At 42.4% G+C, this 13,951-nt stretch overlaps 1 protein-coding gene across 1 annotated transcript in view; it reads right to left on the reverse strand.

Moving 5' to 3' along the window:
* The window catches only part of LOC132829824 (glutathione hydrolase 1 proenzyme-like), a 42,770-nt gene that overhangs the window by 15,065 nt on the left and 13,754 nt on the right, over positions 1–13,951 (reverse strand). Inside the window, exons 6-7 of the mRNA XM_060847189.1 lie at positions 7,781–7,944; positions 6,384–6,530 (exon numbers count right to left, since the gene is read on the reverse strand). Of these exons, the coding sequence (XP_060703172.1) occupies positions 6,384–6,530; positions 7,781–7,944 (311 nt within the window). The remainder of the gene's footprint in view (positions 1–6,383; positions 6,531–7,780; positions 7,945–13,951) is intronic.

A 13,951-nucleotide genomic window follows, 5' to 3' on the forward strand; every position in this document is an offset into this window, starting at 1 on the left:
AAAAATCTGGAACTCCCTCCTTAAAAGACCAGCCTGTGTACATGCATCACACAAATTCAGCGATTCATTTTACCCATCACCAGCATCTTAAGGCATAACTGCAGAAGGGAAATAAATGCCAGTCTTGATGAGATGTCCATATCTCAACCTTTGATCAGACTGAGACCCAGGTGCTGAAGATGAAAGGACTGTTAGTCAATCACCTGCGCCACATTCTGTTGTACAAGGTAATGGTTCTGAAGGTGTTAATATAAATGTTCCATTGGCTCCACCCATTCCTCACAATCAGTGGGAGTAGACAATGAGATCTACTCCAGCATTCAGAAGGGGCAGATACTTATGTACCAGCTTCTCTCTGTCTTAATATGTAGCTTTACTTACTGTGATTGTGCAATAAATTGTCTAAATTATCTAAGGACTGAGCCTCTGTTGTAGGTATTGTACAGCAGTGCATCTTCTATCACTTTACACTAGATTGGCCCAGCATCGACCCAGAAAGACAAAGGAGGATTAGTGGCAGTAAACTACCTCAAACAAACTTTACTCAGTCCCATAGAGGTGGAAAATATCACAAGGTACTCATAGTGGTCATCGGGGAAAATACCACACACTCTTAATTTCATTTTTGAAATATATTATGGCTGTTCAATGATATGCAAATATTAAATATTAGTTTGACAACGTATTAGAATTATTGATTAAATAATCAATAATTCCTCACAAGGTCATTTTTGACCTGTAAATTTCTTTTTATAACATTCCTATGATCAGGAAATATATGGTTCATTGGAAAACTTTAAATTACCCACACTATTTTAGCACTGCAAATAGATAACTTAAATACACTACTTGTGACTGATTTAATGTTAGGGACAGGGTGCACTTTGAACAATTACAGCAGGACAATGGGCATTTTAAGTTAAGAATCAGTTCATAACAGCAAGTTATCTGAGGATAACAACTTAACACTGAATCAATTACCACTCATATATCAGAAGTGAATATTCAAGTTTGTACAAGTGTCTCAGCATCCTGACAAGCATTACACTCAGCCAAAGATAAATCTTTGTAAGTCAGTAAAGTGTTAGTTGCTTGTGGGAATTTGTTCTGTAGAAAATGACTGTGCTTTTTATTCACACATGGGATAGATAATAGACAATAGACAATAGGTGCAGGAGTAGGCCATTCTGCCCTTCAAGCCTGCACCACCATTCATTATGATCATGGTTGATCATCCTCAATCAGTATCCTGTTCCTGCCTTATCTCCATAACCTTTGATTCCACTCTCTTTCAGAGCTCTATCCAACTCTTTCTTAAACGAATCCAGAGACTGAGCCTCCACTGCCTTCTGGGGCAGAGCATTCTACATACCCACCACTCTCTGGGTGAAGAAGTTTCTCCTCATCTCTGTCCTAAATGGCCTACCCCTTATTTTCAAGCTGTGTCCTCTGGTTCGGGACTTGCCCATCAGCGGAAACATGTTTCCTGCCCCCAGAATGTCCAATCCTTTAATAATCTTATATGTCTCAATCAGATCCCCTCTCAGTCTTCTAAACTCAAGGGTATACAATTGAAAATGTGTTGCTGGTTAAAGCACAGCAGGTCAGGCAGCATCCAAGAAATAGGAAATTCGACATTTCGGGCATAAGCCCTTCATCAGGAATGAGGAGAGGGTGCCAGGCAGGCTAAGATAAAAGGTAGGGAGGAGGGACTTGGGGGAGGGGCGATGGAGATGTGATAGGTGGAAGGAGGTCAAGGTGAGGGTGATAGGCCGGAGTGGGGTGGGGGCGGAGAGGTTAGGAAGAAGATTGCAGGTTAGGAGGGCGGTGCTGAGTTGAGGGAACCGACTGAGACAAGGTGGGGGGAGGGGAAATGAGGAAACTGGAGAAATCTGAGTTCATCCCTTGTGGTTGGAGGGTTCCCAGGCGGAAGATGAGGCGTTCTTCCTCCAACCGTCGTGTTGTTATGTTTTGCCGGTGGAGGAGTCCAAGGACCTGCATGTCCTCGGTGGAGTGGGAGGGAGAGTTAAAGTGTTGAGCCACGGGGTGGTTGGGTTGGTTGGTCTGGGCGTCCCTGAGGTGTTCTCTGAAGCGTTCCGCAAGTAGAGGAGGCCACATCGGGTGCAGCGGATGCAATAGATGATGTGTGTGGAGGTACAGGTGAACTTGTGGCGGATATGGAAGGGTCCCTTGGGGCCTTGGAGGGAAGTGAGGGAGGAGGTGTGGGCACAAGTTTTATATTTCCTGCGGTTGCAGCGGAAGGTGCCGGGAGTGGAAGTTGGAGGGTATACAAGCCCAGTTGCTCCAATCTTTCAACATAAGGTAGTCCTGCCATTCAAGGAATTGACCTCGTGAACCTACGCTGCACTCCCTCAATAGCCAGAATGTCTTTCCTCTAATTTGGAGACCAGAACTGCACACAATATTCCAGGTGTGGTCTCACCAGGGCCCTGAACAGCTGCAGAAGAACCTCTTTGCTTCTATACTCAATCCCTCTTGTTATGAAGGCCACATGCTATTAGATTTCTTCACTACCTGCTGTACCTGCATGCTTGCCTTCATTGACTGGTGTACAAGAACACCCAGATCACTTTGTACTGCCCCTTTACCTAACTTGACTCCATTTAAAGTAATAATCTGCCTTCCTGTTCTTGCCACCAAAGTGGATAACCATACATTTATCTACATTAAACTGCATCTGCCATGCATCTGTCCACTCACTTAACCTGTCCAGGTCACCCTGTAATCTCCTAACATCCTCCTCACATTTCACCCTGCCACCCAGCTTTGTATCATCAGCAAATTTGCTAATGTTACTATTAATACCATCTTCTATATCATTAGTATATATTGTAAAAATCTACGGTCCAAGCACTGATCCCTGCGGTACCCCACTGGTCACCACCTGCCATTCCGAAAGGGCGCTGTTTATCACTACTCTTTGTTTCCTGTCAGCCAACCAATTTTCAATCCAAGTTAGTACTTTGCCCCCAATACCATGCGCCCTAATTTTGCTCACTAACCTCCTATGTGGGACTTTATCAAAGGCTTTCTGAAAGTCCAGATACACTACATCCACTGGATCTCCCTCGTCCATCTTCAGAGTTACATCCTCAAAAATTCCAGAAGATTAGTCAAGCACAATTTCCCCTTCATAAATCCATGCTGACTCTGACCTATCCTGTTACTACTATCCAGATGTGTCGTAATTTCATCCTTTATAATAGACTCCAGCATCTTTCCCACCACTGAGGTCAGACTAACTGGTCTATAACTTCCTGCTTTCTCTCTCGCTCCTTTCTTAAAAAGTGGTACAACATTAGCCACCCTCCAATCTGCAGGAACTGATCCTGAATCTATCGAACTCTGGAAAATAATCACCAACGCATCCACGATTTCTTGAACCACCTCTTTTAGTACCCTGGGATGTAGACCATCAGGCCCCGGGGACTTATCAGCCTTTAGACCTAACAGTCTCTCCAAAACCAATTCCTGGCAAATATAAATTCCCTTCAGTTCAGGTCCTTCAGCCACTGTTACCTCAGGGAGATTGCTCGTGTCTTCCCCAGTGAACACAGATCTGAAGTACCAATTCAACTCTTTTGCCATTTCTTTGTTCCCCGTAATATATTCCCCTGTTTCTGTCTTCAAGGGCCCAATTTTAGTCTTAACCATTTTTTTCCCTTTCACATACCTAGAAAAGCTTTTACTATCCTCCTTTATATTATTGGCCAGTTTACCTTCGTACCTCATTTTTTCTCTACGTATTTCCTTCTTAGTAATCCTCTGTGTTCTTTAAAAGCTCCCCAGTCCTCCATTTTCCCACTTATCTTTGCTATGTTATACTTTTTCTCTTTTGACTTTATATGTTTCTTAACTTCCCTCGTCAGCCACTGCTACCCATGCCTCCTCATAGGATCTTTCTTTCTTTTTGGAATGAACTGATCCTGCATCTTCTGCATTATACCCAGAAATATCTGCCATTGTTCCTCCACTGTCATCCCTACTAAGGTATTGCACCATTGAACTTTGGCCAGCTCCTCCCTCATAGCTCCATAGTTCCCTTTATTCAACTGAAATATTGTCACTACCGATTGTACCTTCTCCCTTTCGAATTGCAGATTGAAGCTTATTGTATTATGGACACTACCTCCTAATGGCTCCTTCACTTCGAGGTCCCTGATCACTTCTGGTTCATTGCACAATGCCAGATCCAGAATTGCCTTCTCCCTGGTCGGCTCCAGCACCAGCTGTTCTAAGAACCCACCTCAGAGGCACTCCACAAAGTCTCTTTCTTGAAGTCCAATACCATCCTGATTCTCCCAGTCTACCTGCATGTTGAAATCCCCCATAACATCTTTGCGACAGGCCAATTTCAGCTCCTTAATCAACTTACACCCTACATCCATACTACTGTTGGGGGCCTGTAGATAACTCCCAAGAGGGTCTTTCTATCCTTAGAATTTCTCAGCTCTATCCATACTGACTCTACATCTCCTGATTCTAGGTCCCCCCGTGCAAGGGACTGAATATCATTCCTTACCAACAGGGCCACCCTACCCCCTCTGCCCGTCAGTCTGTCCTTAGATAGCACATATAGCCTTGAATATTCATTTCCCATGCCCTGTCCACTTGAAGCCAAGTCTCACTTATCCTCACAATATCGTAGCTGCCAATTTCCAAAAGAGCCTCAAGCTCATCCATCTTATTTCTAATACTTTGTGCATTCATATATAGTATTTTTAATTTGTTACTGCCCTCACCCTTCCTATCAACCCCTATTTCACTCAACCTTATGGCATGATCCCTTTGGCATGATCCCAATGTGGCCATTGCTGTCTGGACCAGCATTTATTGCCTATCCCAAGTTGCACTTCAGGTGGTGGAGAGCTGCCTTCATGAAACACTCCTGTCCTTGGGGACTACGTAGACCCACAATGCTGTTAAGGAGGGAGTTCCAGGACTTTGACCCAGTGGCAGTGGAACAATAGCAATATGTTTCCAAGTCAGAATGGTGAGTGACTTGGAGGAGAACTAGCGGGGGATGGTGTTTCCATATATCTATGGAAGTCAGATGGTGAGTTAGTCACTGAAGTATTCCTAGCCTCTGACCTGGTCTTGTAGCCACTGTGTTTATATCATGTATCCAGTTCAGTTTCTAGTCAATGATAAGTCCTGAGGATGTTAATACGGGGGGATTCAGCCATAGTACGTCCATTGTATGTCAAGATATGGTGATTAGATTGTCCCCTGACCTGGTAAGGTCATAGTCTGGCATTTGTGTGGTGTGAATGTTACTTGACACTTGTCAGCCCAAGTCTGGATTTGTCCAAATCTTGATGCATTTAAACATGGACTGCTTCAGTATCTGAGGAGTCATGAATGGTGCCGAATATTATGCAGTTATTAGCAAACATTCCCATTTTTGACCTTATGATGGAGGGAAGATCATTGATGAAGCAGCTGAAAATGGTTGGGCCAAGGACACTACACTGAAGAACTCCTGCAGAGATATCCTGGAGCTGAAATGACTGATCTCCATCAACCACAACCATTTTCCTATGTGTCATGTATGAATCCAACCAGCAGAGACTTTTTCACCCCGATTCCCACTGATTCCAGTTTTGCTAGGACTCCTTGATGCCACACTGGTCAAATGTAGCCTTGATGCCAAGGACTATCACTCTCACCTCCCCTCTGGAATTCAGCTCTTTTGTCCATGTTTGAACCAAAGCTGTAATAAGATCAGGAGCTGAAACCAAACTGAGATTCAGTTCACAAGTTATTGCTAAACAAGTACTGCTTGATATCACTGTTTATGACACCTTTCAGTTTGGATTTCTCCTGCTTTCTCCGCATAGGGCATGACAGGGAAATTTTCTACATTATTGGGTAGATGCCAGAGTTGTAGCTGCATTGCAGCGGCTTGGCTAAGGAAGTGGCAGGTTCTGGAGTGCAAAAATTGCATGTCCATTAACAGTCCTTGTGATTCTGAGCAATTGGTTATGAAGATCTTCAGGACATTTCTGAACAATGGTAGGATAAACATATGTCTAGATTACCTTCAAACAAATTAATTTGGAAATTCAGAATGGTAAAAAAATTACTTCATCTTGAGGTCATGTGGCTAGTACTGACTGCAAAACAAAATGGCTCATTTATATCCTGATGTACACTTTCAATTCAGTCATCACCTCAAATACACTACTGATCACCTTACTGATCACCTTACTGATCACCAGCAGAAACTGAAGTGGATTATCAACAGTTCACCCCTAGCTTCCAGCTGATAGCAGGAAATGTATTAACTCTCCAGAGCTTTGATCATTTGGCTAGAAAATCTTTAAAGATTAAAGCAAAACATTTCTGAACAGTAGAGCTACCTTCAAGAATTTTCAGAATGAGTGCAAGCACTGGTCCTCCAGATGGGGCACCTGGAACGTATAGTGTATAACCATCAACAGTCACATTTAATGGCATCTCCTTGTTTGCTTTATACTGTTTCAGATCATAATGAGAAATTTGTCCACCTAAAGGTGCAAGAGAAATGGACATAATTAAAGATTATGAAACCATTTACTGGTCAGATGAAATTAATTCCTTTTACTGAGAAGGAGCTTAATTCAACAAGCCCTTTAGAAAGGACAGGAATAATCCAGCTGACAGTCCTGGTGCATTGCTGTAACCATTGGAGGTGCAGCCTTTTGGATGAAATGTCAAATCAAGGATCTGTCTGCAGATGGGAGATCTCAAAGCATCATTTCGAAGAAGGCATTCTCTCCTACGTTGTGACTAATGTTCACCCTTTCATTAAGATCATTGAGACACATTATCTGGCCATACACCTCAAAGGGATCTTGCTGTGCACAAACTGACTCCTGTGTTTTCCATAGGATGAACTGTTGTATACATAATCTACAGGATACACTATAGTATATACAATCTATTGGGTGGACCGTAATTTACACAATGTACAGGATGGACTGTAGTATTCATAATTTACAGAATGGACTGTGATACATACACTGTACAGGCTACGCTGGAGTAAAGAACAACCTAACAGATGAACTGCAGTATACACAATGTACAGAATGGATGGATTGTGGTGTACAACAACCTCCAAGATGTCTTATCATACCATAGACAGTGATAGTGCAGGGAAAAGGACCTCCAGAGTCTCCTTAGGACAATTAGAGAGGAACAACATTTGCTGCCTTGCCAAGATTATCTACCATCCCAAAAGCAGATAATGAAATTGGAAACTGTGTGGAGTTCTGCTATGAAGTATGCGTGTAGCTTATGGAAACATTGATAGTGCTACTGAATTTTCATAGCCTGTTCTGGATGGGGCACTGCAAATTAATTAAGATTGGATCAAGAATTTATTCACTTTTAAGAAACTGTGATGGGAAGGGTGTAAATAAACACTGGAAATAGATTGATGCATGAAGTGAGAGGAGCAAATTACTGCCAATGCTGGAATCTGTACAGCAAACAAAAAATGCTGGTGACCACAACGGGTTTGGCAACATCCATGGAGAAAAAGCAAGTTAACCTTTTGCGTCCAGATAACTCTTCATCAGAGCTGGCATCAGCTTCATGTCACCTCTGGTGAAGAGTCATTGAGACTCGAAGCTTTAGTTTGCTTTCTCCCCGTGGATGCTGCTTGACCCGCTGTGATCTTCAGCATTTTTTTATTCAGGAAGTGAACCTGAATTCGATAAACCGGAGTCTCATCACCTAAGATAATAATACAATACGTATCCATCTGTGTGCGTACCTGATTGACTGACATAATTAACAATATCCTCTGCAACGGGCCCATCATAGAATGCATTTGGTCCTAAGTCTGCTATCATTTGCAGTGTATTCGCTAACTGTGGAAAATATATTATGTCATTCTCACTTAAAATTTGGTTGCTGTTTTTCTTGCAGAAGACATCACTGTGGAAGCAAAAGAATTTTTACTGATTAGCAAAGAGAAGTTTAACCTTCATGATGTAATGGCAACACTGTCATACAGATTCACTGACTACTAGTCCATCAGAATGGGACTCCACCCTGGGAGCATAGGATTGGCAAACATAACCTTTCATGTATGTTCTGTTCATTGCCATCTGAAAAACTATATTTTGATGTTAATTTTTTTATTCATTCAAGGGGTGAGGGTGTCACTGGTGCCCATCTCTAATTACCCAGAGGGCAGTTGTGTCAACCACATTGCTGTGGGTTTGGAGTCACATGTAGGTCAGACCAGATAAGGATGGCAGTTTCTTTCCCTAAAGGGTATAATGACCTAAAGCGAACCAGTTCTTTTCCCATCAGTCAGCAATGGTTTTGTGATCATTGTTAGACTCCTACTTCCAGATTTTTAAAAAAATTGAATTCAAATTCCACCATCTGCCATGATGGGATTTGAACCAAGATCCCCAGAACATTACCCGGGTCTCTGGATTAATAGTTTAGTAATAATATCACTAGGCCATACCCTTAGAAACATGTAAATTATAAACAACACTGGCCAAATCTGTACAAAGGATTTCTTCATTATACTTTCTAACTAAAACATCAAATAGCATAAATAATAAAAATTGCAATTACCATACAAGTTTAGAACAAATACCATGGAAACTTTACCACTGGATATTTAGTCAGTGTTTGTGTCAAGTGTAACTTGATGGATAATTAATAGTCAAGACAAAGTCATTATCTGATCGATTTCTTTAAGTAACTGTGAAGTACAGGGTCAGATTACAAACTTAATATCTCTCCTGAGGTTGGGGTGAATCTAACACAGATGATGGAGGTGTGTTTAACATTGTCTGCAAGCTATTTAGTTGTTAAACATCCTCGATCCAGTTTTATAGGTAAACACAAGAGCACAGTAGAAAACAGTAAAGATTCCTTCTTGTGGCAGGTGGCTTATTATCCCCCAGAATCAGGCACTTCCCTTGTCCCCAAAACCTGGAGGCAACTATTGGCTGTTTAGCCCAATATCTGTTGTTGGAAAAATTCATTATGCAGAAAGAAATATCAGGACATTTAGAAACTCTTATCACAATTGAACAGACTTAAAAAATGTTTTATGAAAGGAAAATCTTATTTGGTAATATTCTTTGAGCACATGACAAGCAGAGTTCATAAAGGGAAACCAGTCGATGTGTTTTATTGAGATTTCCAGAAGTCATTCAATAAGATGCCACATAAAAGGTTATTGCATAAGATAGGAGTTCATTGTATTAGGGGTAATGTATTACCATGGACTGTGGATAGGAAATATAGAAGGTTATCTCTGGCTGCAATTTATCTGTATCATTTTGCGTTCTTCGACCATGGGACAAGACTGACTGGAATATCCAAATGCTCATCATGACATTGAATAAAGTTTCCATGTACAATACTTCTCACCTGTTGCTGGTGACTTGGAATCTGCCTCACAGTATCAACTGGAAGGCTTCTACAAGTGACTCAAATAAAATCCAACATAACCAACTCAACAGTGTGATCAAATTCTCAACATGGAGCTGAAACATTTTACCCTGCAATTAAATAACGGATTCTGCATTTAGACAGTTGGAAAATATAACTGGGTCAGTCCTACGGCCTAAATTAATTACTATCCATGTTGACGACTTGGTGACTGGAGCAGCGTGCAATGAATCCAAATTTACTGAAGATACAAAAATAGCTGGAAGGGTATGTTGTGATGAAGTCATAAAGAAGCTGTAAGGCATACGGATAGATTAAATGAGTGGGCAAAAAAATGGAAAATAGAATTTATTGTTAGAAAGTGTGATTGGGTAGGAATGCATTGGGTAGGAAGAGTCAAAGGCAGACTATTATTTGAATGGAGAGAGATTCCATTAAAATGCAGTAAAGAGGAATCTGAGTATTCTTGTGTATAAAACACAACATATTAGAATACTGATGCAGAAAGTCATTAGGAAGCAAAATAGAATTTTGGCCTCTATTGTTAGGGGGTTGGAGTTTGAAAATAGGGATATTTTGTCGTCACTGTATAGGGTGCTGGTGACATTGTATCTGGAGTACTATGTACAGTTTGGTCCCTACATTTAATAAATGATGTACTAGCTTTGGAGGCAGTCAAGAGGGATCCATTATAGTGTCCCTACAATGTGGAAACCAGCCATTTGGCCCAACATGTCCATACCAACCTTCTGAAGAACATCCAATTCAGACCCATCCGCCTACCCTATCCCTGAAAATTTGCATTTCCCATTGCTAACACACCTAACCCACAGATCCCTGAACACTATGGATAATTTAGCATGCCCCATCCACCTAATTTCACATTTTTGGACTGTGGGAGGAAATCAGAACACCGGGTGGAAAACCACGCAGACACAGGGAGAACATATAAATTTCACACAGACAGTCATCTGAGGCTGGAGCTGTGAAACAGCAGTGTGAACCACTGAGACATCATACCACCCATAAGGCTGATTACTGGGATGAAGGTTTGACTTAACAAGAATAGCTAATCATGTTAGATCTTTATTCATTAGATTTTAGTAGAATTATTGAAAGATACAAAATCCTGAGAGGTAATTCTGAAGAATGGTCAGATTGAAATCAAAATGTTAAGACTGTTTGTCTCTCTACAGATGCTGCCAGACCTGCTGAGTTTCTCCAGCTCTTTCTGCTTTTATTTAAGATTTTTGACAGAGTAAATATTGAAATGATGTTTTCACTAATTGGGGGATCTTGAATTATACAATTACAGAATAGGGGGCACTCATTTAAAACTGAGGTGTGAAGGAGTTTCTTCTCCCAGAGACTAGTAAATGTCTGGAAGTGTGTCCCCAGGGATGTGTGGAGGCTAGATCACTGAAAGTATTTTAAAAGGAGGTAGATAGAATCATAGATTCCTCTCATTTCTCCAGCTATGTTCCCTTTCATTTCTCCACTGGATGTGTGGACATCCATGTCCAGCTGGAGAAATGGGAAGTGAATGGGTCAGCACAGTATCAGTAAGCCGAAAAGTGTGCATGGATCTTCGGAACAGCTACACAGCCCCATGGCTGGCCAGTTCAGAGGGAACGCTTCTGTCCTGTGTCTTTGTCTCCTGAGATTTCCAGATGAATTACTTGCTTCTGTCTAAATGCAGAATCGCTGTTATTATTTAGTTGAAGTGTAAAATGTTCCAGCTCCGTGTTGAGAATTTGATGACACTGTCGAGATGGTTGTGTTGGATTTTATTTGTGTCACTGTAGAAGCCTTCCAATTGATACTGTGAGGCAGATTCCAAGGCACCAGCACCAGCACCAGCACCAGCACCAGCACCAGTTGAGAAATATTGCACATGGAAACTTCATTCAAAGTCATGATTAGCATTTGGCTATTCCGGTCAGAGTCTTTTCCCATGGTTGAGGATTTAAATTAATACAGCTGATTGCAGCCAGAGATGATCTTCTATATCTCCTATCAGTGAAACTGTGCCCCAACTGTAAAAGGAAGGCATACTTCTTGAGGTGGCATTTATGCCAACATAAACACCAGACTTGCCTCATATTAACACTGAGTTGCCATCAATACTTTAAACACAGCATTAAATTGGCTTGATAGGCGATAGGTTTGATGTTTGGCCGTGTAATCACTCTGGCACCAACTAAATTGACTTCCATTCAGTGTGCTAATCAGATGTTCATGCAGGTCAGAAAAAAAAGGGCTGGAATTAAATTGTTCACTTGCAGCAACTGGAGTTTTATTTTTGACTTAGTTTCTTTCAAATATCTTTTATTCACTTATGGGAGTAGCTGGCTGGCCAGCATTTTTTGCCAATCCCTAACTGCCTTTGAACCTGGGGGGTTGCTAGGCTATTTCACAGGGCAATTAAAAGTCAACCACATTGCTATGGGTTTGGAGTCACATGTAGGCCAGACCAAGCAAGGATGGCAGTTTCCTTCCCTAAAGGGCATTAGCAAACCAGGTGGGTTTTTCTGATAATTGATTCATGGTCATCATTAGACTCTTAATTCCAGATTTTTGTTGAATTCAAATTTCACCATCTGCCATGGTAGGATTCAAACCCAGGTCCCCAGAAGTCTAGCTGAGTTTCTGGATTAATAGTTTAGTGACAAACCCACTAGGTCATCACCTCCTTACTTTTAATGAAAGTGATAGTCCATGAGTTTGGGAAACCTTTCCACAATAAAATTATGTATATTTGTCTTCCTTTCTTCAGTGAACAATGTCTCACCACGATTGTACATTTCATGTACAAGGCTTTGAAATGCTCATTGCTTTGAATTGAGTTGGTTTGTCGTGCCTCTTGTTAATTTCTATGGGGTGCAGCTTGAACCTGTGGTAACTGCAAGAATGGGATAAAAGCTCTCCATGTCACAAACATAATACTTTCTGTCTCGCGTGAACACCTTTAGAAACTATATTAACATGCTACAGACTTTCTCTTCCTAATGCAATATTTCAGTTGAGGCACTAATTTGCTTGTTCCCCTTTCTGCTCAATCTTTCACTGAAGACACTAAGTCACCACAGTTGCTTAGAGATGTCCCAATGCACTAATGTACATGTTCTAGGCAGATTATACCTGTTCGGCTTTGATCACAAAGTGGCAAGATACAATCCCCAAAGTGATGCAGACAAAATGAATAATGATCAAAATAAAAACTGGAAACGTTAATGCAACATCCTTCAGGTTCAGATGATGCCCAGAACCTACGGCTGTCCAGGAGGCTGAACTGTGTTGAATGTGATGGGATTGGTGCCCAATAACATGAGGATTGAGATGTAGAGGAAGGGCTGGCAAAATATGGATTATTCTAGCCTTGAAAGGAGCTGGTCGAAAGAAGATGTGAAACAGGTCCAAGTTAAGCCATGACATGGACTGAAATGAGGCGAAAGTGAGGACTGCAGATGCTGGAGATTAGAGTCGAGAATGTGGTGCTTGAAAAGCGCAGCAGATTAGGAAGCATCTGCTGAGCAGGAGAATCAATGTTTCAGGCATAAACCCTTCATCAGGAATGAGGCTGTGAGCCGAGGAGATGGTGACATAAATGGGAGGGGGAGGGGGATGGGGCTGGGGGGAAGGTGGCTGAGAGTGCAATAGGTGGATGGAGGTGGGGGGGTAAGGGTGATAGGTCAGAGAGGAGGGTGGAGCAGTTAGGTGGGAAGGAAGATTGGCAGGTAGGACAGGTCATGAGGATGGTGCTGAGCAGGCAGGTTGGAACTGGGATAAGGTGGGGGGAAGGGAAATGAGGAAACTGGTGAAATCCACATTGATGCCATGGAGTTGGAGGGTCCCGAGGCAGAAGATGAGGTGTTCTTCCTCCAGGTGTTGGGTGGTTAGGGAGTGGTGATGGAGGAGGCCCAGGACCTGCATGTCCTTGGCGGAGTGAGAGGGGGAGTTGAAGTATTCGGCCAGTGGGTGGTGGGGTTAGTTGGTGCAGGTGTCCTGAAGATGTTCTCTGAAGCAGTCTGCGAGTAGGCGTCCTGTCTCCCCAGTGTAAAGGAGACCACATCGGAACAACGGATACAGTAAATGAAATGTGTGGAAGTGCAGGTAAATCTTTGATGGATGTGGAAGGCTCCTTTGGGGCCTTGGACGAAGATGAGGTGGGTGGTGTTGGCGCAGGATTTGCAATTCTTGTGGTGGCAGGAGAAGTGCCAGGAGCAGAGGGTGAGTTGGTGAGGGGCATGGACCTAACGAGGGAGTCACAAAGGGAATGGACTTTACAGAAAGCCAATAGGGGTGGGGAGGGAAATATATCCCTGGTGGCGGGGTCCGTTTGGAGGTGGCGGAAGTGACGGAGGATGATGTGATGTATATATGGAGGTTGGTGGGGTGGAAGATGAGGACCAGGTGTTCTGCCCTTGTTGTGGTTGGATAGGTGGGGTTCGAGGGCGGAGGTGTGGGAACTGGATGAGATGTGCTGGAGGGCATCATCAACCATGTGAGAGGGACAATTGCG

Source organism: Hemiscyllium ocellatum, chromosome 30 (assembly GCF_020745735.1).
Source record: "Hemiscyllium ocellatum isolate sHemOce1 chromosome 30, sHemOce1.pat.X.cur, whole genome shotgun sequence".
Lineage (NCBI taxonomy): Eukaryota > Metazoa > Chordata > Chondrichthyes > Orectolobiformes > Hemiscylliidae > Hemiscyllium > Hemiscyllium ocellatum.